We start from the raw sequence: 26,777 nt of genomic DNA, 5'->3' as shown, positions 1-26,777 counted from the left end.
GCTTTTCTCAACAGCTGAAGGTCAAAATAACAATTTATGTTCACATTTGAACAAAAATATTTACTCAGTTGTTCATTTAAACACAGAAATAATAATTCCCACCCATGCTACCGAAGTTTATATATATATATATATATATATATATCTAAGAAATTCCAAATAAATTCTTTTGTGTAGGAATCAGGTAATTTTCATAAACACCAAATTAGTAGTTGGACTCTCATTTGTGGTCAGAACTGCTGCAGTTTTTTGCGGTATGGATTCTATAAGATGTCTAAGGCTCTTTTCTCAGAGATTTGGTCCTTAGAGATATTATAAGCCGCATGCAGTCACAGCCAATTTCTTGGTTTTACATCCATAATATGAAAATCCACCACAGCCCAATGGGGCTCTGTGTTGAATTGAGATCTGGTGACTGTGTGGTCCACTCAGTGCAGTAATTTCACTGCCATGTTGAAAAAAAAAAGCTTGAATCTTTTTGTTCTGAACTGGTTGCTCTCCACTTTGGTCATCTCCTGCTGTAATGTGATCAGAAATTAGTGTCTATTTGAATTACTGCTGCATTTTTTATTCGAGCCATTCCGCCTGTTATAATTAGAGATGTCAGCAAAGAAACAATATCCACAAAACAGGATATTTCTTTGGACCATTATTTGCAATCCAAAAACATGTTTGAAATTTAAAATCTCAGTAACTCATGAGTTTTTATATACTCAAAATTGGCCTTTGTCATCAAAACCATGTTATTTTCAAAATCATTTAGAGTTTATTTTCTTCTCATTCTGATAACATGAAAGTTGCTGACATGTGATTGCCTTTACCATTATACAGACAAGCAATTGAATGTGTATGTAATAAAGAAAGTGGTGAGTGCATGCTTGTTTTTTTTTGTGGGGCGGGGGGTTAATTGCCTTAGAGTTTGGCGTTGTAATTATTACCTGCTGCTTCCCTAGTGGTCATGTTTGTAATGAATAGTAGCTTTGATTTTTAGAATGTCATATTAATGCCACAAATTGTACATTTTAATCATTCTCTGAATTTGCCAATTTTAAGTTTGTGTTCTGAGAATTTGATTGACATTTCTGATTATGTCCAACCAGCAGTTCAAAAAGTCATAAAAGTCAGAAATTTGAAACAAACAGACAAATTTGTCTTAAATCCTGAAGTCACATCATAATTCACTGATTAAATGGTGGGCTTCATGCCTCCTACAGGACTTCATTTCATATGCAGGCGTCTTTTAAGGCTCCAGGTCTGACCCCACTGATCCTTTGTCTGGGCCAGGACAAATACTGGGTCCAGTACTTCCTGAAAAGCTCGTCTCGGAACCCATAGATAACTGGGCTCATGAAGCGAGGGATGATGTAGACGAGCAAGAAAAAAACGTAGCGGATCTCCAGGATGAGCTGGGGGAACAGGGAGATGAGAGCAGCCTGGAGGGAGGGAACCACGAAGGTCAACATGCACAACAGCAGCTGAACGGGAGGAAGGAAGAAAAATCAGATTACAAGTTGAGTTTATGTGTACAAACAAATGCAAAGAAAGTTAGAGACAAAGTAATAAACTGAAGCCAGTAAAATCCTTCTAATATCAAATGATAGCTAAATTCTTTAACAAAATACCTGAAATTACAAACTAAACACATCACAATCTGTTGTGTACAAAAGATTTTACTTAATAACAGCTTTATTGATTTTAGTAAAACAAAGTGGACAAATGAGCAATTTATGAAGCTGTGCTTTATATTTCCGATGTTTATCAAACAAATTAGTTACTCTCAGATATACCTAAATCAAAGACTTTTTGCATCTCTTGTGTAACTTTTTGATTCTTTCAACATTGTTATAAAAGGCAGTGACCAAAAAATACAAGGCAACATTCACTGACTATTATTTTTAATATGTTTGAATAAATATATTTGGACTAAACAGATGCTTATCTTGAAAGCATCTATATGGAGAAGAATCCTATACATTGGTCTGTGATGGCTGAGATAGCTGTGATTATTTATTAACTAAAAACTGAAATGTATTGAAGTCTGTATTTGTAAATCATAGATATTCAAACAATGTCTGTTTTTATTGCAGGTGAATGCCAGGTATTGTTTTCAGTGACTATGAAACATCACCTGCACTCCATGAAGCAGCACAGTGTTCCTGGCTCTCCTCACTGACGCCAGGCTGGTGGAGGCAGCCTGCGCTGTCAGCATGATCTTACAGTAGGTGTAGAGCAGCGTGAGCGCCACGAAGGAGAGGTATACCCCATCAAACACACAGTTCTTGTAATAGATGGAAGGATCAGAGAAGAGAAAGGAGTGGTCACAAAATATGGCCCTGTGGAAGAACTTTGGAGGCTCCTTGATTATGGTGATGAGGAGGTCAGTGATCGGAGGGGTGGCAGTGAGGATGAGGATGACACCGATGAGGAAGATGGTGCGGGGCGGGGTGCACATGTGGCTGTAGTGTAGCGGCAAGCAGATGGCGATGAAGCGCTCTACCGCCATCCCGGCCAAGATGAGAGGGGTGGAGCGGGTGGTGAAGACTGCCGTCATTATCTGAAGATGGTACAAATATTGTAGTTGTGGTTAGAAATATAATACAAAGGTTAAAAGTACTAATGGTTTACATTGTTGATTTTTGGCTACAAACATGCAGCAGATTTTAAAACTAGATATTCCTTGGTACATATTAAAAGCCACAGTCAAAAGGAACTTCTGTACTTTAACAATTAAGACAAACTTTGTGAGTGTTTTTTGAGTTTTGTCTTGTGATATTGATTTGTGTATTGACTCTCTTGGCTATTATTTAATGACTCCATTGAATTCAAGCAATACCACAATCTAGTTTTGTACATTGAATTGTCTTATTTTTCCTGCCTGCTTTTCCATTTTTGTTTTTATGTCCCTCTACTTGTGTTAAAATGTGAAGCTTATGTGAAAAAAATAAAAAAAAATAGTATTTAAGTTTACTGTCTTATTTTAGACTAGGTTCTATGCAGCTGAGGTGATAAAAAGTAGCCAGAATTTACCAGAAGACAACAGATGGAGACTTGGATCTTCCTGAAGACATAGCTGACCACATAGAGAGTTGTTACCAGCGTAAGCTGCAGAGCATCATTGACCACCATGCAGATGAACATGATGTACCGGGAGTTCTCATAAAAGACACTAAGGTCAAAGGAAATGAGCTGAGAGAGAAATGGACACTTATATGTTCATGTTAGTCAGAAATACAACGACTATGGCAAATACTTGTGTGATAATCAATGTCCTGACTTTGTGGAAAGTTAACAGGTGAACTGAACAAGCTGTTCATTTGCATTTAGTTTTTCCATTCTTTTTCTTCATCTGCAGTACAATCATAATAAACATTACATAGCATGACAGCATTTTTTGTCTGTAATTTTATGTCTGACTAAACATCCATACCTGTGTTGTAGAAAGGTGTACACCATGCTGCTGTTGATGACACTGAGGGCCAGCCACACCATAACGGCAACAATGTTCTTAGCTAAAGCATTGGAGAAACTCTCTTTAGGTAGATCCACACTGACCCCTGTCTCTGTTGATGTGCTGTTACTCAAGAGAAGAGCCAGTTGCATGGAGGAGGAGGAATTCATCACCAAAATCTCCTCCAGTCTGTCTAAAGAAGTACAGAGATTCAATCTGGTGTTTAGTTTTTGGACTCTTGTTCTATTTAATGAAAATAATAAAGATATACATGGGATGATTGCTGGTGTGTTATAGGTACATGTTTTAACAGTAATTAGAATTTGACTAAATCGTTTTTTTTAACTAATCATGTTAAAAAATAATGCTGTCATTCAAAAATTATTATTGAACTGTTTTAGAAAACACCTGAAGACAAATATACAAGATCTAATGACAAGATCTATTGGATAGATTTTGCACAAATACGTACCTTGTTTAAAGACTTCTATAATACATATTGAAGACTCCACAAAAGAGCTGTATTAGAAAACACATAAAACATCTGAATATATAACTGTTTTCTAGTATTAGTGCTAGAGATACACAAAATGAACATAAAATATTCATGTTAACTATTTTCACACAATTAATAAAAGGTTCTACTCTTAAATTACCTTAACTAGAAAGGTTTATAGACAAATTCAGTAGACTCACAAGACAAGTATAAAAGGCTATAAGATATGACAGATAAGCAAATTATCACTACCATTAATGTCAGCTGAATCCTAAAGTTATCAAATGGAACATAAAGTTGCTTACTCACAGATCATAAACTGAAGACAGAGCACTGACTTCATGAGAATCAGAAATTTCTGCTTGCTCATTTATAAAGAACCTGACAGTGCTTTGGTCTCTGAGTATTAATCAGGTATATGGGTTGGGTGAAGGCTATGATGTAATAGGTTACGCTGTAAGTGCCTTTTGATGAGCAGGTGGACATATTTTGCTTTCTGAACCATTAAAAAATCAGGAATAAGACATAACATGGTTCAGTTTGTGTTTTAAACAGTTCAGCTTTCCAAACTTGCCCGATCAGAACACCACAGAGAGTTTATGGGATATTTGGTCCAACTGAAGTTGCTGTAAATGGCTATGATGTCTCTCATCCTCCTTTTGGTGATAAAGTGCTTTACAATAATTACAGCATCAAACATGATGAAATAAGAATTACATTTAATTGATGCAGTAACTAATATGCATTGAATGCAGAGGATTAAACATATCTCTTGAAATCCTTACAATTTTGCTTAAAACGTGTGTATGCCCAGATATAACAGATCTGGGGCCACAGATGTTTGATGTCTTATCTTTCCTTTGAAAAAAGGATGTTTTTCAAAGAACATCCTTCTTTGAAAAAAACAATGTTTTTTTTAACCCATCCTTTTCTTTGATCATTTCATTAATATTCAATTTGTTTGTGTGTGGCTCTTTCCTGAACAATATGATGGCTGAATATTTCCACTGTTTATGAAAAAGCCTATAAATATTGTAAAGACACTGAAAAAACATGCAAAGTTGTTTCAATATTGCAACATTATGCAAATATAAATATTTTTGGTAGTACTATTTAGCCTAAAACAACAATAACAACAAAAATCTGATTTAGGCAGTAGTGCTATTTATCTCTTAATGCAGTGTCTATAAAGTTCCGGTTTCAGCAATATGTGTCATATTTTATTAAAGTGTGTTATATTATTAAAATTGAATTTCTGTAAAAAGTCCCAATGTTTGCTTGATTTTCTTCAGTGTTATCTTTATAACAATGGTAGAATTAACTGTAATTTTTCAAAACTTAAATTGTAAATATTTATTATTTTTAGCTGAATGAAAGTGTTATTTTTGGCAAGCATAATCAAAAGTCCATAATGCAAACATCTATTAATGCTATTGTCAAAAAAATATTTTCACATTCTGTCTTTGTTCAGTGGGACCACTGGCTTTCCTTTATACTTGCAGCTGCATCTCAGCACGTCCATTCTGAGATACTTCTTGAACTTCTTGTCTCTGGCACCATAAATTATCGGGCTCAGGAACCGAGGTAGAATATAGACAATCAGGTAGTTTGCAAATCTGATTTCTAGAATTCGACCTGGGAAGATAACGTGTAGAACAATCTCCACGCTTGGAGAGATGTAGGAGAGCAGGCACATGGCCAGCTGGACACCGTGAAGGAGGATGGTGTTCCTGGCTTTCTGGGCTGACGTGTCAGCCCTGGAGAGCACCCTGGCTGCAAACAGGATCTTCAGATAGGTAAAGACCAGAATAAGAAAAACGCATGAAAAATAAATAATATCAAATGCTTTCCTTTTCTGAGCCAGTATAGGATCTTTGAACACGCTCTCCCGCAAACAGAACACAGAGTTGTGTTGGAAAAAGCTTAATGGCTCAGTTGCCAGAGTCACAAACAGATCTGTTATATCTGGGGCCACACATATAAACCAAATCAATCCGATGACTGCATAAGTCCTCTTCACTGTGCAGATTTGAGAGTAATGCAAAGGTTTGCAAATGGCAATGTAGCGCTCTATGGCCATCCCAGCCAAGCTGACTGGGGTGTTTCTGGTGGTGAAGACCGCCACCAGGACGAAGAAGCAGCAGAGCGAGACGTTGATCTTGTAGAAAATGTAGCTGAGGATGAAAAGTGTGAAGGTCACAGTAAGTTGAATGCCGTCATTGATCACCATGTGGATGAAGAGGATGTAACGAGGATCTTCATAGAAAGTCTGTTGGAAGAAAAAGAACAGAGAGGCTTAAATTTGTATTTATGCATTACCAGATCATCTAGGATTACACTAAAATTTGATTTAGTGTAACATGAATCATGGACTAACCATGACCAAACATCAACATCAACATCCTGGAAAAAGAAAATGAATAGAATTTATTTGAATCTCTAAATCTTCAACCATCTATTTGATCAGTTTTGAAAAATGTTTGGCAAATAAACAATAGAAAGTTGTGCTTCACACATACATTTGGTCTTTTCCACTCTGATGCACCTTTGGTTTCCTTTTCAGTAACAAAAAAACTGGTCAGAGATTAGAGTAGAAAAGAGAAATGGCCCTCAACATACAGCCTGAACTACAATATTACTACTACTTTTAGATAGTAAAATAAATCTAAAATGTATATTTCACAAGTTTCATAACATCAAATTTTTCATCCTGTCTGAAACCTATAGATAAATATGTTACAAAGATATTCTGCAAATGCAATTTTTAAAAAACAGTTTATTGCTTTGAGCTGTAGATGTGTGTACCTGATGTCTAAAAAAAGTGGCAGCCAAGGTGCAGTTGATATATGTGAGGACAAGCCAGATGAGCACGACAATCAGGTTCTTCACCAAGGCCATGGTGAAAGTATCTCTGTATAGCACAGACTGATCAGAAAAAGGAGGTAACAAGTCACAGTGATTACAGAAATTATGCAAACATGTCATCTCTCAAGCTTTGGAGACTGTACCAAATGAACAGCAAAATTACAAGAAAAATAAATCCTCCTATAAACCTGGATATGCTTTACTAACATTGTTTGGTTTAAAAATCATTACAATAATGCAGTCGTTTGGTTTTCAAAACAAAAACAAACACCACTAATATTTCTTAGTCATTCTTTAAAAATTCTGTGTGACTCCTGATCTTTTCCCAAAGTCTTTCCTAAAAAATAAAAATAAAATAAATAAATAAAAAATAAATAAGCACCCTTTTTGATTCTTTTGGAAAAATGTTTTCCACAGGTTGTATTTCAGTGATATTCTCTGTCAACACACCTGATAAGGGGAAGTTGTGTTGTTTGTGAGGCTCAGTAATGAGCTCATGCTTCACTGTAACACCACAGAGAAACTAAGTAAAAGAAAGATGGCAGTAAATGTTGAGAAAGGTACATTCAAGATATCTTAAACATGTTCAAAACACAAAAACTTCTACAATATTTGCATTCTGTATTTGTCACTAAAGACAGCTTTCTTTAGCAAAAAATAGATGATAAAATTTTCCTGTGTTAAAACAGAGCTAGACAGATTTTTCTATGATTTTGCATGTTACACAGACTTGAAAGCAGCCACATCTGTTTGAATTGGAAGGTCAACTGTACACTAATCACTGCATGGCAAAAATATTACAGTGTAAATAAATGAAAAAAATCTAAAGGGTGACAAACTGATTTAATTAAAACTTTAAGTTTTGATGTAAAATATAAACTCTTTAAAATCTGCTAATGTAAATGAGAAACTCAGCTCCTCACCTATACTTACCTGACCTCAAGTGAGACGCAGACAAAAAGAAGCAGCCTTTTAAAGACAGCAGTGTTTGGTGGTGAGCTGGAAAAGTGATGGGAATAATGAAGTGATTCCACATTGAAACAACAATAATGATACCAGTTCCAAGTTTTCTCATCCTGTTATCTATTACTACATATATTTACTCTATTCTGTCATCTAATTTTTATTTTCACATATATATATTAACACTACCCAGGTAGCTACAATATAACATTCAGATCTGAAAACTGAACCGGACTGAAAACAAATCAAAGGAATAAAAAACTCTTGAACTTGACTGACTTGACTTAGGTCTACTAAAAGAAAACAATGACTATTTTGTTCTGTTTGTGTTATTGTCAGAATGTGTAATAAATATGTGTTTTGTTCAATACATTTTTTCCCTTGCTCCTCCTGAGTTGTACCGAGTTCTGATATGCTATTTAATTATAAAGATTCATAGTCACTGATGCCCTTGTCGCAGGTGACTTACCAGGTTAGTAGATTTTACACAAGTTTATATGTATACCACATTTCAGCAACAAGGCAATTTAAAGAGTTTTACATCAGTTTAACTCACACGAAAAAAATACAAAGTTGTAGTTGAAATTCTCAAGTGTCGCCGTTACACCTCAAATGTTGATTAATGTGTCAATAATGTTTCAAAAGCAACTCTAAACAGATGGATTTTAGTCTAGATTTAAAAGCGCTCAGTGTTTCTGTTGTTCTGTTGTTTTCTGGGAGTTTGTTCCAGATTTGTGGTGCATTTAAACTGAATAATACTTCTCCATGTTTGGTTCTGGGGATGCAGAGTGATGAAGTCATTTACTAATAGACCTTTAGCTGATAATGATCTTATATTTAAGATCCAGTTTAAGTGACATGGGGGCAGATCGTTCTTGAGATTGAGATTCCTTTAAATATAGGATGGGCCTCACATTTGATTTCAGATGTTTGTATTTCTGGTTTTTGTTAATCTTCTTTTAGTGATACGGACAGGTACGGTCCTATTTTTCAGTGGATTAGAAGCATTCTGGAGGAAGACGTGTGTAAACAAAATGTCTGGACTCCGGTTTCAGACCTGAGAGTAGCGGATCCCCTGGGGAGTCAGAGCCAGATGGCTTTGATGAAGTAAGGTCGGCTACTTGAGCACTAATAAAAGAATTACAGTACCAAGGAGAACTTGTTGTGAATGAGAGACAATGACTGAATGTAGTGTAAAGTGCTTCGGGGTTTCCTGGACTTGATAAATATCTATAGAGGCCATTTACCATTTACTGTTTGATTGTTAGACTCATTATATAGGTTACAAATGTAATCTATATTATTTTATCATAAAAATGAGTAAATGTAGTTTTAAAACAGGTGGTTTTAATTATTGGTATCTTCTTGATGGTTTAATGGAAATTCTTAGCTTGAAACATGTTTTGCAAATAGCTGGAGTGACAATGAGTGACATGCTACTGTAATTAGATTACAGTCATATTCTTCAAACTAGTATATGCGCTGTCATGCGTTTATGCCTTTTGAAAAAAGTCTTTCTGCATATGTTAAGGATATTTTTTATTAGGCTCGCCTATCTGGATGAAAAATCATTTTTATTGGTCTGATGTAATATTCTAAACATAAATGTTATATTAATTTGCTATAAGCTGAAACCATTATTAGTAACAGAAATAAAGGCCTGAAAACATCAGTCGATGTGTAATTGGCTTCACTTAGTGAATTGAGTTATTGAAATAATTTACAGTTCCAATAATATTCTTTGAAGTGTAAAAACACATAAAAAAAAACCCAAGGTAGTTAAAAGCAACATTCTTCGACATCTGTTGAAAAAGTACTGATAAGAGGGAATAAATAAGACTTTACCAAACTTTTACTAAACAAAATAAAATGTTTCCCATTAAAGAAGGAACACATGGATAACATCAACTTTTCTGGAAACATGCATTTTAATCAGTTTATTTTGTTGACAAAACTAATTTCATCATATTCTGTGAAAATGTCACTAAACAAGACTTTATTTGTTTTACAAAATGTTGAAGAACATAAAATAAATATAAGATTTTCAAAATTACATCATTGCATATGAGGAAAACCAAATCTCTCTGTATCTCTCTCTCTCTCTCTATATAAGTATATATTAAAATATTAAGAAGCTCAGGTATGGTTTAAAATAAATAAGAAAAACTCTGCAGGAAGTAGAACATTCCTTTATGTTGGCTTCTTTTCCATCTTTTTTGGATCAATGCTTGCCTTATTTGAGGGTAAAAAGTATTTTTTCAGGTACTTTCTGAACAATTTGTCCCTTATTCCATAAACTATTGGACTGATGAGTCGAGGTGTGACTTGAATCAGCAAAGATATCACAAAGCGAATGATCAGAGCATCTCCTGGGAAAAACTTTATGATGCCCTCAATCATTATGCTGTGAACATAACTTAGCATGCACAGCAGCAGCTGGAAGCCGTGCAGCAGGACGGTGTTCCTCGCTTTCTTAGCGTTTGCAGAAGCAGCTTGTGCCGTGAAAAGTATTCTGAAATATGCATAGAAAAGAGTGAGCCAAACAATCACCAAATAAGTAATGTTGAATATGTCCCTCTTCGTTTCAAGCTGTGGATAAGTGAAAATATTTGTCCACAAGCAGAAAATCTTGGAATTAAAATATTCTGCAGGTCTTGTTGCCACAACTACAAACACATCTGGCAGTATTGCAAGAGAGCTTAGGAACCATATCAAAGAGATCACAATGTAAGTTTTCTTGACTGTACAGATCTGAGGATGGCGAAGGGGGAAGCATATGGCCAGGTAGCACTCTACAGCCATGGCAGCAAGCGTTAAGGGGTTGTTTAGATTTGAAGCTATGGCAATCATAAGCGTGATAATGCAAAATGATACATTGATTGTGAACAGGACATAGCTCAGGAATATGAGGAGGACCATCAATGCTAACATGATGATGTCATTGACCACCAGATGGATGTAGAGGATGTAACGAGAGTTCATGTTGAAAACCTGAAAGGAAAGACAAAACGTTGAGGAAATGAGGGGGAAAGATGTTAGCATTATCACTTTATTAGTGATTTTATTAGTGTAATTAGGTTACACTAATCTAAAATAGTGTAAACTAATTTATATTTCTTAGGCTCATAAGTGAATGAAAAAATAATATGTAATTTCAAACTCTTCAGCATATCTTCATAAAGGATTTAGATTACTTTAAGTTTTTATGTGGCTGTGTGTATAGTTTTGACCCTGTGTGGATTAGAAATAAAATCACAATTAATTCAAATTTTTTTGTTTTTAAATATCAACATCCATTGCTGTTGTATAACCATGGCAATAAAAGAATGAACTGTTCAGGTTAATCACTGAGGTTGAAAAAACAAACATACACATGATAAATGGTAAAATGACTGGAACTGTATAATCTGAGCTGAAGTAACATATTTTTAAAATAAATATTATGTATTAGAGTGGGATTCATTTATTTCAATAATTAGCAAAAACAGCCTCTTCAAGGTGCTATTAAAACAACTTTTAAAAATATTTAGTGTTGACATGTTAAATCTGACACTAAATCTACCTTTATTTTTATTAAATTCAACATACAGAAATTTAAAAACAAATATGTACTGACAGTATTAGCAGAATAAAATGAGGAAAAACAATAATGTCCTTGTTCTCTGCCAGAATGATGAACTGATAAAACAACAGCACACACTCATTATTATTTCTCATTATCAGATATTAAATTTGTTCTTAATATCTGATTCCCCATTAGTTTATTTTGGACAATCATTGATTAGTAATAATTAATGTATTTTGATCACAGTGGTGCACAGATTGATGCATCACTGCTTAGCATTCTAATAAAATGCCAGGAATACTAATAATAAAGCAGTCAAAAGATAAATTAAATGCAACAATGAATCTAAAAAATGTTCCTCACTCTTACACACTTGTGACAAAAAGATTGTTTTTTCAACTTTGGTTGAGACCAGCACATAGTCTGAAGAAATGCAATGAGGAAAAGAACAAATTCTCAATCAGCAACTTGAAGACATGTACGATTTATGACAAGTTGAAACAACTTTTTGTTCCTTTGAAATGATAAATGCTACAACTGTAAACACCAACAAAAACTCTATGCTGAAAGACCCAGATCCTTCATGACATTTTATTGTTCAACTTTTATTTTACGGCAAAAATAAGTATGTTTTGTGTCACCTATTGTCTTTTACTGAAGCAATCAGGGTAAATTTTTGAATAAGACAGAATTGATACCTGATGTTTTCTGAATATGTGTATCAGAATCCCATTTATGTAGATGATGGAGAGAGAGAAAACAACAGTGAATCCACTCTTAAGTATTGCAATGTGCAGGGGGTCCTTATTTCTGGTTGCTGTGGTATTCATGCCAGTACATGAAGGACTGGCAACTCATCTGACATAATCTGGCAACCTGCAGAGAAATACTTATCAAGGACATAACATAAAAGTGACAAAATTTTACACAGCAGCATGTCAAGTTTATACAGCTAGAAAATGAGTCACAAATCACCATTTTATCACAAAGCATTTAAGGTGTAATTTTGACAGAGTAGAATTTCGTTCAACATAATTCACTTTAAACTAATATACACTTTCATTTGTCATCAGCTTAAAAAAGCATGTCTTAATGAAAACTTAATAAAAATAAGTCTTTGATAAATGTGTGGGTTTTTTCCAATTTACTGATGATCTATCTTAAAATCACAAGAAATATTTTTGAAAAATAGTAGAGCTGAAAAATTAACTCTTCAGCTCTGTTAATGACAGCAGCAACAAGATTCAAATCAGGTAAATCAGAAACATCTCTAACCTGTGGCTCAGCAATTACCCTGAAGTCTCAAAGTTTACACACAAGAACAGGATGAAGGAGACTCACCTTGTGATGGTTACACACAGTTATATTTCAGACAAATAGTCAGCTGTGCTTGATACGGCTCAATTTATATAGGCTGAGCAAAAGTCATGGGATCAAAAATAGTCGAGTGTTTCTGTATCTGTGTGTGTATAACCACCCGCATCTGTCTGTGCAGTAGCACTTGCTCACAGACTCAAAGCTTGATTTCACACACAATTAATTTTAATAACTAGCATTCCCTAATAAAACCATTCAGACAACAAAAATGCTACTACTAGGTGAATATAAAATATGTTTTTCCATATCAGATCAAAGGTACAATTTTGTTGTTCTTGTGACCTCAGTACCAATTATTATTTTTGGTGACCACATCCATTCCTTTATTATCACAATGTGCCAGTTTTCTGATGACTACTTCCAGAAGGATAACAGATCATTTCACAGAGCGCAAATCATCTCAAGTTAGTTTCTTGAACATGACAACTTGTTTTCTGTTGACATGGTCAGTAATCTTAGTGTCCTCCTCAATGGCCTGCCCACATATGTACCTGAATATGAATAGGCAAATACAATATAATGGATAAAGTTCATTCTTTTTTTTGTTTGTTTGTTTTGAAGGTTTTGTTGGCTCTAGTGTCCTTTACTTGAGAGAGGTCAGACAGGAAAGAAGTAATTATTCCTATGTAGATGTACTTGAGTTTAAATGTTTTACAAGTCCATAAATCCATTGGAATGGATGACTGGTATTAAACAAAAATGTGAAACAAATTACAGTTTTTAGAGACTTACATAACCAAAGCTTAGAGTGATAAAGTGTATGAAAACATGAACTCTTGTAACAGAAATGACAAGTTTGTGAACTGTTTGATTTATGTTATTTTTTATTCAGACAACCAAATAAATGTCAAATAACAACCAACGTTATTTTTGCGGTAAAAACTTAAAAGGTGAAATCTATGTATGTTTCATTCAAAACAGAAACAATAAAAAACTGGAGAAAATGTAAAATTATGGGCTGCAAGATATGTCTCCCTCTTACCATAAACTTTTATAACCCAGAACATGATTGTCCTAAACCCTAAATCTTGTCTGGACCATGTATGTGTGCTTACACTGCAAAAATATTTTTAGGATCCAGAGTAGTTTTCTGTCACTATTCTTGCACTCCCATCGTTTCCAGTGAGGACTGAAGGCTAGGTAAGGTTACCATGATAGAAATCTATTCCAGAAAATTACCTGATGTGAAGTTAGTGCATTTTGGATGTAAAAATGTTTGAGCTAATCATCTGTTAGTGGTTGAATATTTCAGTATATTGCTTTACTTACCTTTATTATAAGCTAATTTACAGTAGCATTACTCTTAAATTATAAAACAGGAATGATTAATGTTCTTTGTAAACATTGTTTAACACAGCCATTCATGTCATGAATTCAAATTGAGTTTAAAACTTAAACTAAAACTAGGTGGAAGAATTTATTTCAAAACTAAATGAGGTTTGTGGCTCAGTTTTTATGGAACTCACTCCATAACTTCTTCAAAGCAGCTTCAGACTTACTGCCAGGAAGTAGCTTAGCATGTTTCCTCTATAAAGCTGTACTATTCTTTCTTTGATGTCATTTCAACAGTACTGCCTACGAGGACTGTTTTTTGGGGTAGACTTCTACTAAAGTAGCCACAATTTCACCCTTTTAGATGTCATCGAACAAGAAGGAATAAAGAATGGCTCCCTAAAAACTATCCTGGGCCTTGAAAAAAGTACTTAAACTAGAAATATCTTTATATTTTCCTCTTTTGTACCTTTTTTGGATGAACAGCTGGATTTAAAGGTAACAGGTATCGTTTTAGGTGTTCCCTGAACATTTTGTCCCTTATGCCATATACCATGGGACTGATGAGCCTTGGCATAACCTGAATAAATAGTGCAATTACATACCGAATGGCTAAAGTATCTTTTGGAAACAGCATTGACAGGCCCTCTATTGATATATTATAAATATAGTGTAGCATGCATAACAACAGCTGAAATCCATGAAGTAGGACAGTGTTCCTTGCTTTCTTTGCATTTACTGAAGCAGCCTGTGCAGTGAAAAGTATTCTAAAGTATGCATTAAAAAAGAATGAGAAAAACAATGACTAGAAACAAAATGTTGGATACATCTTTCTTCTTTTCAAGGATTGCATCTGTAACAATGTTAGTCCACAAGCAGAAGACCCTGGAATGAAAGTACTCTGCAGGTCTTGTGGCAATAATTATGAACAGATCTGGTAAGATTGTCAATAAACTAAGGACCCATATCACAGTGATCACAATGTAAGTTTTTCTGACTGTACAGATCTGAGGGTGACGGAGAGGGAAGCATATGGCCAGGTAGCACTCTAGAGACATGGCAGCAAGCGTTAAGGGGTTGTTTAGACATGCACATGTGACAAGTATTAGCATAATGATGCAAAATGAGACATTGAGAGTATATATAATATAACTCAGAACTTGGAGGAGGATCATCATTGAAAGCGTGATTATATCGTTGATTACCAGGTGTATGTATAGGATGTAACGAGAATTTGTGTTGAAAACCTGAAACAAAAGACAAGATTTTTCAGGAAATGGAATAGAAAGACAGACCTTTTTACTTTGACTTTCTAAGTTCATAGTGTGAAATGATCTGAATATCAATACTAAAATTGTTTCTTTTTCTTTTCAGACATTTAATTTAAAAACATTTTCGTTACTATCACAATCTCCCAAGGTCAATAAAAGCAGTTTATTGGTGCTATGTAACCGTTCTCTAATGATAGTAGAAAGTCATATAATCAAATGTATGTTTTTACCTGATACCTCCTACTTTAGGATAATCAGTCCATAATTGTTAAAGGACTTAAATTATTAATGATCTTGATCAGTTGAAACTTTACATGTACTTTAGTTTCACAAATGTAATCATCTAAGTCACAATTTATACAGGGATAAACAGACATTCAAATTAAAAGGTTTAGTAAAAGATGTAACCTGAAACATTTCATAGCAACAAGTTTTATCATTTCAATATTGTAACAGCTGGAGTAAAATTAATTTTCAAGAATTTCTTCTGGTTAAGCATAATAAACTTTAAGTGGTGTCTCGCAGCTGTACATTGTGGACGTGTTCTTTATTCAGACATTATTGTCAGAAAACCTTTAAGTATTTTTTTAATACTTAATGAAACCAACAGACAATTGTAAATAAAAAATACAACTTTCAGAAAAATATAAGACAAAAGCAATTTAACAAGTAGACCGTGTAATTGCTTGAATAAAGCAGCAGTGTTGAACCTAATTTCCTACCTGGATGTTTTCTGGAGAGAAGGCAGATAACTCAAATTTTACCTTAAATTTTCCAATGGCCTCATTTTGTCTACTGTTGTCCTATCTTTACATACATCACTTTAAAACTGCAAGTACAACAGCTAAAAAACAACAATTCTAAAATTTCCACTTAACTTCATGATATTTGAAAGGGGACGTTTTGCAACAACAGAAAACTGGGTCCATGTTACCTCAGTTACTGCACAAAAAACACAAATGCTTATTTTCAAAATGTATAAAATTGATACCTGATGTTTTCTGAATGTATGAACCAGAGTCCCATTAATGTAGATAATAGCAAGAGAGAGGACAACAGTGATCACATTCTTTAAGATTGCAACATGAAGCGGGTCCCGATTGACAGTAGTGGTATTCATACCAACATTTAGAGAGTTTGGGGGTCATCTGACAAAGTGTGCAGAACTGTGGAGAAATATTCAACATATTATTGTTAAAACTGACTAAATTAATGTCATAGGCAAGTTTGAAAAACAGAATTTAAACTGTGAGGTTTAAGTATCTATAAATATGCTTAATATTATTAAAAGAAATACAAGGAGTTTTTAATATGCATAATATAGAATGCCAATAATACGGTATTTAAAAAACTCAGTGCAACTTTGTTCATTTTAGTTCTGTAATGGTCACACGTAATTTAAAGTCATTTAAAGCAAATTGTGTCTTTTCTCTTCAAGCTTTTTTATCAAAGATGACAGTCAGTAGTTGTTAGCTTAAAAATGTCCTTTGTTTACTCACATTTTACACTTTCTAATTGATGTATTTTGTAATGGTTAATGATCACAGCAATAAATAATATAATAAAATATTTATTTTGATCAAAAATATTTCTTTTCCTGCTGCAACCAATGCAGCAGAACAAAAAACAAATACCTGAAAAAATTAAACAGTACAATTTCACAACACAATACTCTTTGCAAAGGGTACCAACACTAGAAGCAAACAGAAATTTAGTAAATCACATCTGACATACATATTGCAATTTTTTAAAAACAAATCTTTAAATAATACTAAATAATCATTAAATGCTTAAATTGAACAACTGCACAAAAACTCACCAGGTTTATGCTGCAGATCAGTCAGATCTGCTCGACATAACCCAATATATAGTTAAAGTGGAGAAAAGTCAAGGGAACAAAAAATAGTCATGTGTTAATGCATGTGGGTGTGTGTGTGTAGGTGCTTCCCTTTTGCATAATGTGTGAATGTAGCTAAGGACAACCACATGTTAGCATTGCAAGTGCATTGGGATGAGGATGGAAGTCAGAGTATTTGTCTGTTTTTGTTTGTTTGTTTCATCCATCCCTCCATCCATCAGATCTAAAGCTCAACCTTTAGACAAATACACTAACTTCCATCCTCTTTCACCAAACCACTGCTTAAAAAAATAAATGAAACATAAAACATAAACAACTATATGTCTTGCTTAGTGTGTTTAAAACATTGTCAGCTATTAGAGTACTAAATATGTTTAAGAAGCAAGTTGTCAAGTGCCTAATTTTGCACATCAGCATCAAAGATGTGGTCAAAATACATTGTCTGCAAACCATTTTTTTTTAGATACCTAAAGAAATATTGGCAGGTTGGTTTAAATGGTGATCAAAGTGTGCTACAGAGTTACAGTTACGTGGGCTGGTACCAGTATGAGGGTATACAAAGGTCTAAAAACTATTTCAAAACCTCTTAAATGACTTTGCTTCAATGCTTTTTCTTAAACTAGATGACAAAAGGTCTGGCAGAATGACAGAGGTTTTCTGCTAATGAGAGTTATTAGGTTTCCTATAGACATTTCCTCAATAGCTGTAATTTTGCATCAAGTTGAGTTAATTGGCTTAACGTTTTTACTCATAACTGTTGGAAAACACAAATTTGTTTAATAGAGTTACTGTTTATTTACTGCATTTTTGAGGATTACAGTGTTGTGCAGCCCACCATCAATCTAACAAAAACGAACCTGAATCTGTAAAGCTGAAGCTAAAGTCCACCCTAACAAAGCCCTCTGCTATAGTAAAGCTACATTACTAAACAGGCAAAACAGTAAGGCCACCTCATTGTTTTTGAAAGTCATTAAAAAATTTATTTGTTTCACCTAATTTCCATGTGGTTTCTTTTCTTCAAATCCATTTTATTTGTCAAAAATATCTACTCTGCTGTTGACATAACCAAAACTCAGTTTAGTATAGTGAATGAAAAGGGAGCTCTAGTAAATTAGACAAATGACAAGTGAGAACAGCATGATTTTTTTTATTTAGACAATCTGTGATTAATCATTTGCATTTTGTGATTAGAATTTAAATGGTAAAGTTTCAGTGCGGCTCATACAGAAATGATTTTAAAAAATGGAGAAAAAAACATGACAAAAAAATGAAAGTCACAGAAAACTGAAGCAGAACTGAACAGAAATTTAACTGAATCACAATTCTTGCACTTACACCTTTTATGATGTAATATCAAAAGTGCTATCTCCTTGCAAAGGCTGTTTTAGGGGGTAGACTTTTACTGAGGTATCCTCATTTTACACTATTATATGTAGTTCAATACAAAGGAACAAAGAGAAAGACCATATTGGGCCTTTAAAAAGGTTCTTGAAATATAAATATCCATATGTTTAACTTTTTTGGACATTTTCTGGATAAATGTTTGAATTTAAAGGTAGCAAGTATCTTTTAAGGTACTGTCTGAACATTTTGTCCCTTATGCCATAAACTATCGGACTGATGAGCCTTGGCATGACCTGAATCAGTAGAGAAATTACATACCGAATGGCTAAAGTATCTTTTGGAAACAACATTGACAGGCCTTCTATTGATATACTGTGAATATAGCTTAGCATGCATAACAACAGCTGAAAGCCATGAAGTAGGACAGTGTTCCTTGCTTTCTTTGCATTTACTGAAGCAGCCTGTGCAGTGAAAAGTATTCTAAAGTATGAATAAAAAAGAATGAGCCAAACAATGACTAGAAACAAAATGTTGGATACATCTTTCTTCTTTTCAAGAATCGGACTTGTAAAAATGTTAGCCCACAAGCAGAAGACCCTGGAATGAAAGTACTCTGCAGGTCTTGTGGCAATAATTATGAACAGATCTGGTAAGATTGTCAATAAACTAAGGACCCATATCACAGTGATCACAATGTAAGTTTTTCTGACTGTACAGATCTGAGGGTGACGGAGAGGGAAGCATATGGCCAGGTAGCACTCTAGAGACATGGCAGCCAGCGTTAAGGGGTTGTTTAGATTTGTAGCTATGGCAAGCATTAGCATAATGATGCAAAATGAGACATTGAGTGTATATATAATGTAACTAAGAACTTGGAGGAGGATCATCAATGCGAGCATGAAGATATCATTCATTACCAGGTTGATGTACAGGATGTAACGAGAATTTGTGTTGAAAACCTGTAACAAAAAACAAGTTTTTTCAGAAACAGTGAAGAAAAGATATGTGCAATACATTAGCAAGTCTACCTTTAAATTTTGATTTCTAAAACTCATAATGGGAAATGGATCCCAATTGGTTAAATTATGTATTTTTTCATCAACATATTTACAGAAGTCAATGTTTTCCGTAAATATCTCCCAAGGTCAATTTAAGAACTTTATTGATGTTAATTAACCTGTCTGCAATGATGCAAAAAAGTAATAATCAAATTTATGTTTTTATAGGATACATCTTTCTTTCGGAGGATCAGTCAGTAAATTTTAAGTTTATTTTCCATAGAAGTATTATAATGTAGCAATCCCTTTTTAATACTCTTACCGAGTTACAATATTTTAATATCTGTAGTAAAAGAAGTTTTTAAAAACTTTTTGTGGAAAGGCATTTTAAACCTTAGATGGTGTATTGTGACATTACAGTGTAGACACATGTTCTTTGTCTATCTATCTAGCTGTCTGTCTATACATTTTTACAAGTAACAAGTATACTGTAAAATGGTTTGAATTAAATAACTAATTTAATATTTTAAGAACAACAGCTATTTTTAAAATGCATACAATTGATACCTGATGTTTTCTGAATATATGAACCAGAGTCCCATTAATGTAGATAATAGCGAGGGAGAAGGCCACAGTGATCACATTCTTTAAGATTGCAACATGAAGCGGGTCCCGATTGACAGTAGTGGTTGTATTCATACCAACATTTAGAGGGCTTGAGGATCATCTGACAATGTGCCAAACTGTGGAGAAATATTCAACAGGTTATTGATAAAAATTTAGAAAAGCTGGAAGACAGCATTTAAACTCTGAGGTTTTAGTGATGATTAGCACACTTAAAATTATTAAAAGGAATACAAGAAGTATTCAACAAAAAAATATGATTATGAAATACTAATAATACTATTTTGTTTTTAACACATTGTGTAATTTAGTTCATTTTAGTTTTTGAATGGTTCCTGTAAATTATTCATGTCATTATTTTAAGCAAATTTACACTTTCACTTCAAGCACATCAATCAAAGATGACAGGCAGCAGTTCTTATCCTAAATACATATTACATTTACTCACAGTTTGCATTTTCAGATGCATGTGTTTTGTAATGATTCCTTATCACAGCAACAATATATGTTTTATTTCAAGCATTTTTACACTACATTGTTATCTTTGACAACACTTATGTTGTAAAAGTTTATATGTTTGATCAATGACTTTTTTTTCTCTTCTGCTGCAACCGATGAATCTTCAAACCAAAAAACATCTAAACACATATTACAATACACTGTTATTTCTGAATGCAATGATTCTAACACAGAAGAAAAATAACAAAATTACTAAATGACAATTTACATATACTACGTGTTGCATTTTTTTCTTACCTAGAATATTTCATTAATACTAAGGACTCATCAACTGTTTAAACAGAAACAACTGTACACACAAACTCACCTGGTGATGGTTATATGGGGTTATGCTGCAGACAACAAGTCAGGGCTGCTCCACATTTCTCAATATATAACTGATATGCAGAAAAGTCATGGGGATAAAGAAAAATAGTCAAGGGGGCGTGTGTGGTGGGGGGTTAGGGGGGGGGTGCATGTATGTGCTTCGCTTTTTGTATGTTGTATGTTTGTGGCAAAGGGTGCACCTAAAAAAGAAAAATGTCACCACAGTATTTAGTTTTTTTTATTAATTTTGAAATTGTTTCAGATAAAATTTATTCTATTTTCTAAAAGAAAAATAATAAATTAACAAATTTCATTTTGTTTACAGTTAGGCAAGTTCATTTGTTTACATTAGTACTGCTAATGTAAACAAATGAGGACGGGTGGGGACGGGAGGAGACTGACAGTGGTCCGTCCCCGCCCCTTTCTGTTTGCTGCAGCGAGGTGTACTTGGGTGTACTTGGAAGGGAGTGGTAGTGGCGAAGCGGAACCTTTGTTTGGGGGGCGTTGCTTCCAGGTTGGTTTTGGGATGGTCTTCCGGTCTGCCCTAAAAAGCAATCTGGATGCTAAAGGCAGCGGCACGTTCCACTGCTGACTCCTGTCTGTTTGTCCTTTAGGTCAGTATACAGTGGTAAAAACCCACCAAGGCAACTTTGTAAGATGTGTATATATTGATTGACGTGATGTATCACTGAGTCGCGGTTTCTATGCACCGTTTTGTCAGTATTGTCGGACGGGGGTAATTGGTAATGTGCCGGCTCGCTCTGAGGACCGTTATGTTTTAACGTCTTCATGTGGGGCCGTTGAAATATAACGTCTCCTTGTAGGACCGTTATGTGCTTCGCTTTTTGTATGTTGTATGTTTGTGGCAAAGGGCAGCTGCATATTAGACTTGCAATAGCATTGGGATGAGAATGGAAATTAGTGTATTTGTTTAAAGCTTGTTTTAAGTGTTAATTGCCACTACTATTTTTTTAACAAAAATAAAATGTAAAATATAAGTAACTCTATGTATGGTCTAAAGTGTAAAACATTTTTAGCTGTGACAAATACGTAAAACAGAGTTGGTGTACAAACTGTGGACAAAGGACATTGACATAGACGGCACATTTTTGATGGGTCTAAATGTGACAAAATAAATTAGACGTGGAACAGAAAGTCCTGTAATGAGTGACACTTCTCATGTGACATTATTTTGCACCCAGACTAATTTTACAGATGTGTCATCACATCTGGCAAACATTCAGTTTACCTTCTATTTTTAAAGGCCTTTCAGGGCCTGCTGCCAAGTTGGATGATGCTGCCACCACCAGGTGTGTTTTTGGTGAGGCGCGGTGTTTGGTGTCTCCCAAATGTAGCTGAATGAATGAAACCGGCTCTCATTGATTGAGAACAGCTGTACATCCAATTAACTGCCAGCAGCTGGGTATAAAGGGAGACTTTTTCCTGGTCTGACATTGTCACATCTCAGCATGAGTTGTTGCTTGTTTGGTCAGCAGTGTGCACAGGTCCAGTAACTTCAGTAAGTACTGTTTCAACCACGTAAGATGTGGCTGTTTGTTTATTTCAGCTCATTTGTGAAATTAGAAATAACTGCTGTCCAAACTTTTGGTCTGTACTGTACATTAATCACGTCTAATTCATATCAACATGTTTTTGTTGCTTAGTTAATGTACTACTCAGAAAAAATTATTTTGAGTTTGCAATACATAAATCCATAATGTAACTTTCTTTTATTTATATTGCTGTAAATGGTTTTGTTAGGGCAATTGGTTTGCATACTTTTTAAGTAAGAAATTTATAATTTTCCAGTAGACTTAGGTTATAACCTATTATGTCATTACCACGCACACTGAATTCTCCAGCTAGTCGACTCATGTAATTTGATATATACAACTTGCCCTTATTTTAAACTTTTAAGAATATTAAGGTCCACTTGTGCACCTATAGTGTAAGCACTAATTGATACAAATTGCAGATACCACTAACTTTCCTTCCATTATTACAACCTTTTGTTTCATTGATTTCCTTCTTCATTGTCAATTTATTCAACCCATGGGGACACAGTTAAGTCTTAACTTGTTTCTCTTCATTAAGTAAATCCACATTCATTCAGACATATAAATAGAATGTCAAAAGCATCATTGAGCCTGAACCAAAATGACATTATGACTGCTGTTTTTACATCAATGTTAGAATTTGTCCTTTAAACTTACATGTCCAGGTGTGTTAATCAGTTTCACATATGAACCTCCAAATGTTTGGTTTAACTCATGAGCATCTGATTATCATCCTTGTAATTTGAGAACTGATGAAATGTTGCATGAAATGAATGATATAATTATATTCCTCTACACCCCCAAAGATCCTCTTCTGTATTTAAAAAATCCACGGTGGCACCCAATAGCGTAACGTTCCCGACTGGTACATGTCGATAAAAATACGGCCCACTCTGTGAAACAATGATGGTTTCGCCATCTCTTCCGGTATGTTCTGTGGGTTTTGGTTGAGGCTCTCTGCTCTTTGTGGATCACCATTGTCTTTTTCTGCCACCCTGGATTTTATTCTCTCGTGCTCTATCTGCAGAGCTACCATTTCTTTATTGAGCACTTTATTTTGTATTTTAAGCCAGTCCAGTTTTTTATTCTTTTCTTTCAAATCATCCGCTAATTTTTTTTTTCAGTGCTACTTGTTTCTGCTCCAGTGTCACCCTATAGCTCAACAGCTCACCAAAATCACGTTTAATTTGCTGTTCTGATGAGTTTGCTTTGTCCAATTCTGAATTAAGTTTTCATATCTGGTTCCTGTAGTATTCGTTTGATTCCACAAGGATGTTGCTCTTTGCTTGCCATCTGCTTGCTTTATCATTTCTAATGAGGCGCTCGAGTTTTTTCCTGAGACTTTCCACAGTCTTCAGCAGCTGCTCATTCTCTTCTTGCAGTATCTCATGGCTCTTCTGCAAAATACAACAACCCACATTTTGAATGGAGCCTGTGGGGTTTCTAAAGCTGTCAAACCCCGCGCCAAACTCTGAGCCACTTCCCGAAGCAGTCACGTGGTACCGCCGGGCAGCGAGGCTTCGGACGTCATCGTTTTCGGCTCCTCCCCTAAATGAAGCTTCGATACGCGGAAACGCCCCCTCCAAACGCCCCTCCTCGAAGCCTCGGCACATCACGTAACATCACTAGCTTGACCTATTTGGCTTCATCTGTTCCGTCTTGGTTTAGGAATCAGTTCTCCTCGTTTGGACCGCCCTCTCCTGCTGGAAGGCCTCTGTGCAGCACACTTCCTCCTCCCCTTACAGTTATTTATTTTTTAAACTAGAAATAATAAATGTAACTTTAAATCACATGGAATCACATGTCTCTCTCATTGGTGTGTTTAATCCTAAGCACTTACTGGTGCAAATTCCAAGGTGGCTTTTTTTTAAAGTCATCTTCTCCAGTAATCTCTGATTTGCTTGGTGTTTATCTTCATGCTGCAAAGGTAGCTGGTAATACTGATTAACCAGTGAATGAACCTTCCAGACACAAGTATTGATATGCTAAAATCACTTGAGACACACTGAAGTTTAAAGAGTCTGAGCAACATTTTGCATTCAGAAATGGGTTTCATGGGATATACATCCTGTTTTGTCAATGGGTATGTCATTAGGATCATATGCATTTTTAAAAATTTTAAGCTTTCTGATTTTCTTCTACCACTGGCTCTCAGCAACATAGCTAATGGAAACAGCACAGCAATTCAAAGCTGCAGTAGGTAATTTACATTTTAACATGAAAACTCACTGCCCAATGGGCATTTGTGAAAATAAAAATTGAGTTCTACCTCCTTGTGGTCCTGCTGCCATCTGCAGAAATACACTTTTCCGTGAAATGACCAATTAGAGCCAGGAAGGTCTTAGTGCTGCACACTGCTTACTCCCTGTTCTCTGCTGCACTACAGCTCCTTTCCCACAAAGGAGTCTGCTGTGAATTCTTAGGCCTCTGGTTATATGGCCTAACTTATGGCTTAAGTTAGCAAGACCGACACCTGAAACGGATTTTACTGGAGTTTTTTTCTCCATCAGCACAACTTCAACACAAGTTACCTAATGCAGCTTTAAGAATGGGGAAAATTTTAACTTGAGTAATATCAAATAATTTTTCAGTTTTTCCATCAATCATACACAAGTTGTACCATTTCTGTATACATGGAACACTTTTTCATTTAAGACAATTCTCATCTAAATGCAGTACAAACACAAATGTCAACATTTATTTCAATATTTTTAAAATTCACATTGTATCTTAAACATGTATCTCTAAGGTCCTAAGACTACATAAGAAGTAATCTGTGAACCATTAATATACTCCATTGCAATACACCAAAGTTCAATTTAAGTCTCTTATTTGCATTGAGTGAAAGACTGCACAGTGAATGAAAGTAGAAAATATTTCACTAATTCAAAGGTGAATCTAATTTTGTTTTCTGTCACACATCCAATAATGTTTATTACAGGTCATTTTTGTTTGCTTGAATCAGAAACATGCATTGTCTAATTTTACAGATAGCACAGTGTACATTTTAAAATGATCAAATTTAGGATATCTACACCGACACAAGAAACGCTTACGGATGTAGTTTGTTGACTTCTCCGATGCTGCACAAAAGATACTTTTTCAAATATTGTCTAAATGTGCTGTCTCGTACCCCGTACACAATAGGACTCACTAATCTGGGCAGAATCTGGATCAATATGTACCAAAAAAAATATGCTTGGACATATTGTGCAATAGGCAGAAACACCAGAAACATCTTTGCCAAAGGGGTTACATATGTTAGCATACACAAAAGTAGCTGAAAACCATGAATCAGGATAGTATTTCTGGCCTTTGCCATTCCATCAGCTGAGTTAGCAGCATGAGCAGCACAAAAGATCCTGAGGTATGTAAATAAAAGTGTAAGCCAAACTCCAGATAAAAAAATTATATAAGAAACATCTCTCTTTTTTATGCTTATTGGGTGTCGGAAAACAGTGTCTCTGTCACAAAATACCGTAGAGTTAAACAACCACAGAGGCTCTGTGGCGAGGATAAGAACGATGTCTGGCAAAACCGTTGCTGCGCTTAAACCCCAAATACAGCCAATGAGGAAATATGTTCTTTTTATGGTGCAAAGTTCAGCATGTCGCAGTGGGAAACAAACGGCGATATAGCACTCCACCGCCATCAAAGCTAAATTTAAAGGAGAGTTCACAGTGGTGAAAACGGCAAAGGTAACAATAAAGCAGCAGAAAGAAGTGCTAATTCTGTAGAAGATGTAACTGAAAACAAACAAGCTGATGGATGTAGTCAGCTGGATCATATCATTCACCACCAGATGGATGAACAGGATGTAACGAGGATTCATGTAAAATATCTGAAAGAGAAAAAAAGGATATTTTAAGTGATTTTATTCATTTAATATGATTTTATTCAATAATTGCCAAAGATGGCTAAGGAAGTAAAATGCTTACTTCATGTTTTCTGAAGGTGTGAATCAGCGTTCCATTAATATAGTTAATGGTGATGCCAAGAGCCACTATGAGAACATTTTTGGTCACTGCAGTGCTGAGAGAGTCTCTATAAGTTAAGCTGCTTGACATGTTGCTGAAAGATGAGGAATTCATCTTCAATTTGTGCTTATGTCTATGAAAATATGACATCAAACAACATTATTTACATTAGTATAGTACAACATTAGTATTTTAAATGTTTGAATTTTAAAGGCACATTGTTCTTGTGCTTAGAACAAGTTATCTCTGGAAGGGTTTAGACAGTATTTACTGTATATAAATATTTTTTTTCTTCATATTAGTTATTAGGCCCGAGCAGCAAAGCGCTGCGAAGGCCT

General features: G+C 34.8%; 5 protein-coding genes and 1 pseudogene across 5 annotated transcripts; all 6 read right to left on the bottom strand.

The window, feature by feature from the left end:
* Positions 1-205: 205 nt before the first annotated feature.
* LOC116711075 (odorant receptor 131-2-like) lies at positions 206-3,610 on the bottom strand. Its single transcript, XM_032550450.1, has 4 exons — positions 3,428-3,610; positions 3,028-3,166; positions 2,129-2,554; positions 206-1,475 (listed from the first exon to the last, which is right to left on the bottom strand). Exons 1-4 carry the CDS (start codon positions 3,598-3,600, stop codon positions 1,224-1,226), a joined length of 990 nt encoding a protein of 329 aa, XP_032406341.1. The 5' UTR covers positions 3,601-3,610; the 3' UTR covers positions 206-1,223.
* Positions 3,611-4,923: 1,313 nt separating this feature from the next.
* Positions 4,924-6,206, bottom strand: LOC116711045 (odorant receptor 131-2-like). Its single transcript, XM_032550419.1, has one exon. The coding sequence runs from the start codon at positions 6,172-6,174 to the stop codon at positions 5,395-5,397; it is 780 nt and encodes a 259-aa protein (XP_032406310.1). The 5' UTR covers positions 6,175-6,206; the 3' UTR covers positions 4,924-5,394.
* Positions 6,207-9,896: 3,690 nt separating this feature from the next.
* LOC116710380 (odorant receptor 131-2-like) lies at positions 9,897-14,234 on the bottom strand. Its single transcript, XM_032549399.1, has 2 exons — positions 14,214-14,234; positions 9,897-10,763 (listed from the first exon to the last, which is right to left on the bottom strand). The coding sequence occupies exons 1-2, from the start codon at positions 14,232-14,234 to the stop codon at positions 9,963-9,965; spliced, it is 822 nt and encodes a 273-aa protein (XP_032405290.1). The 3' UTR covers positions 9,897-9,962.
* A 46-nt stretch (positions 14,235-14,280) lies between these two features.
* Positions 14,281-16,377, bottom strand: LOC116710379 (odorant receptor 131-2-like; annotated as a pseudogene).
* A 1,948-nt stretch (positions 16,378-18,325) lies between these two features.
* LOC116711010 (odorant receptor 131-2-like) lies at positions 18,326-20,191 on the bottom strand. Its single transcript, XM_032550376.1, has 2 exons — positions 20,025-20,191; positions 18,326-19,418 (listed from the first exon to the last, which is right to left on the bottom strand). The coding sequence occupies exons 1-2, from the start codon at positions 20,154-20,156 to the stop codon at positions 18,627-18,629; spliced, it is 924 nt and encodes a 307-aa protein (XP_032406267.1). The 5' UTR covers positions 20,157-20,191; the 3' UTR covers positions 18,326-18,626.
* Positions 20,192-25,230: 5,039 nt separating this feature from the next.
* LOC116710970 (odorant receptor 131-2-like) lies at positions 25,231-26,568 on the bottom strand. The gene is made up of 2 exons (XM_032550317.1): positions 26,401-26,568; positions 25,231-26,303 (listed from the first exon to the last, which is right to left on the bottom strand). Exons 1-2 carry the CDS (start codon positions 26,551-26,553, stop codon positions 25,515-25,517), a joined length of 942 nt encoding a protein of 313 aa, XP_032406208.1. The 5' UTR covers positions 26,554-26,568; the 3' UTR covers positions 25,231-25,514.
* Between the last annotated feature and the right edge of the window lie 209 nt (positions 26,569-26,777).

The sequence above is a fragment of the Xiphophorus hellerii genome, chromosome 20 (assembly GCF_003331165.1).
Source record: "Xiphophorus hellerii strain 12219 chromosome 20, Xiphophorus_hellerii-4.1, whole genome shotgun sequence".
Taxonomy (NCBI): Eukaryota; Metazoa; Chordata; class Actinopteri; order Cyprinodontiformes; family Poeciliidae; genus Xiphophorus; species Xiphophorus hellerii.
Note: the sequence above shows the minus strand (reverse complement) of the source record. Positions and strands in the feature narration are given on the sequence as shown.

Bases quoted from the DNA above. Each gene is read 5' to 3' on its own strand.
- LOC116711075 (XM_032550450.1), bottom strand. From the start codon at position 3,600: ATGCAACTGGCTCTTCTCTTGAGTAACAGCACATCAACAGAGACAGGG. The intron at 3,167-3,427 runs GTATGGATGTTT...CTTTGACCTTAG, and splicing joins TACACCTTTCTACAACACAG to TGTCTTTTATGAGAACTCCC. The intron at 2,555-3,027 runs GTAAATTCTGGC...TACCATCTTCAG, and splicing joins TCTCCATCTGTTGTCTTCTG to ATAATGACGGCAGTCTTCAC.
- LOC116711045 (XM_032550419.1), bottom strand. From the start codon at position 6,174: ATGGTGATCAATGACGGCATTCAACTTACTGTGACCTTCACACTTTTC.
- LOC116710380 (XM_032549399.1), bottom strand. From the start codon at position 14,234: ATGCTAAGCTACTTCCTGGCA. The intron at 10,764-14,213 runs GTAAGTCTGAAG...CTTTCCTTTCAG, and splicing joins TGCTAAGCTACTTCCTGGCA to GTTTTCAACATGAACTCTCG.
- LOC116711010 (XM_032550376.1), bottom strand. From the start codon at position 20,156: ATGAATACAACCACTACTGTCAATCGGGACCCGCTTCATGTTGCAATC. The intron at 19,419-20,024 runs GTATCAATTGTA...TTTTTGTTACAG, and splicing joins ATATATTCAGAAAACATCAG to GTTTTCAACACAAATTCTCG.
- LOC116710970 (XM_032550317.1), bottom strand. From the start codon at position 26,553: ATGAATTCCTCATCTTTCAGCAACATGTCAAGCAGCTTAACTTATAGA. The intron at 26,304-26,400 runs GTAAGCATTTTA...TTTCTCTTTCAG, and splicing joins ACACCTTCAGAAAACATGAA to ATATTTTACATGAATCCTCG.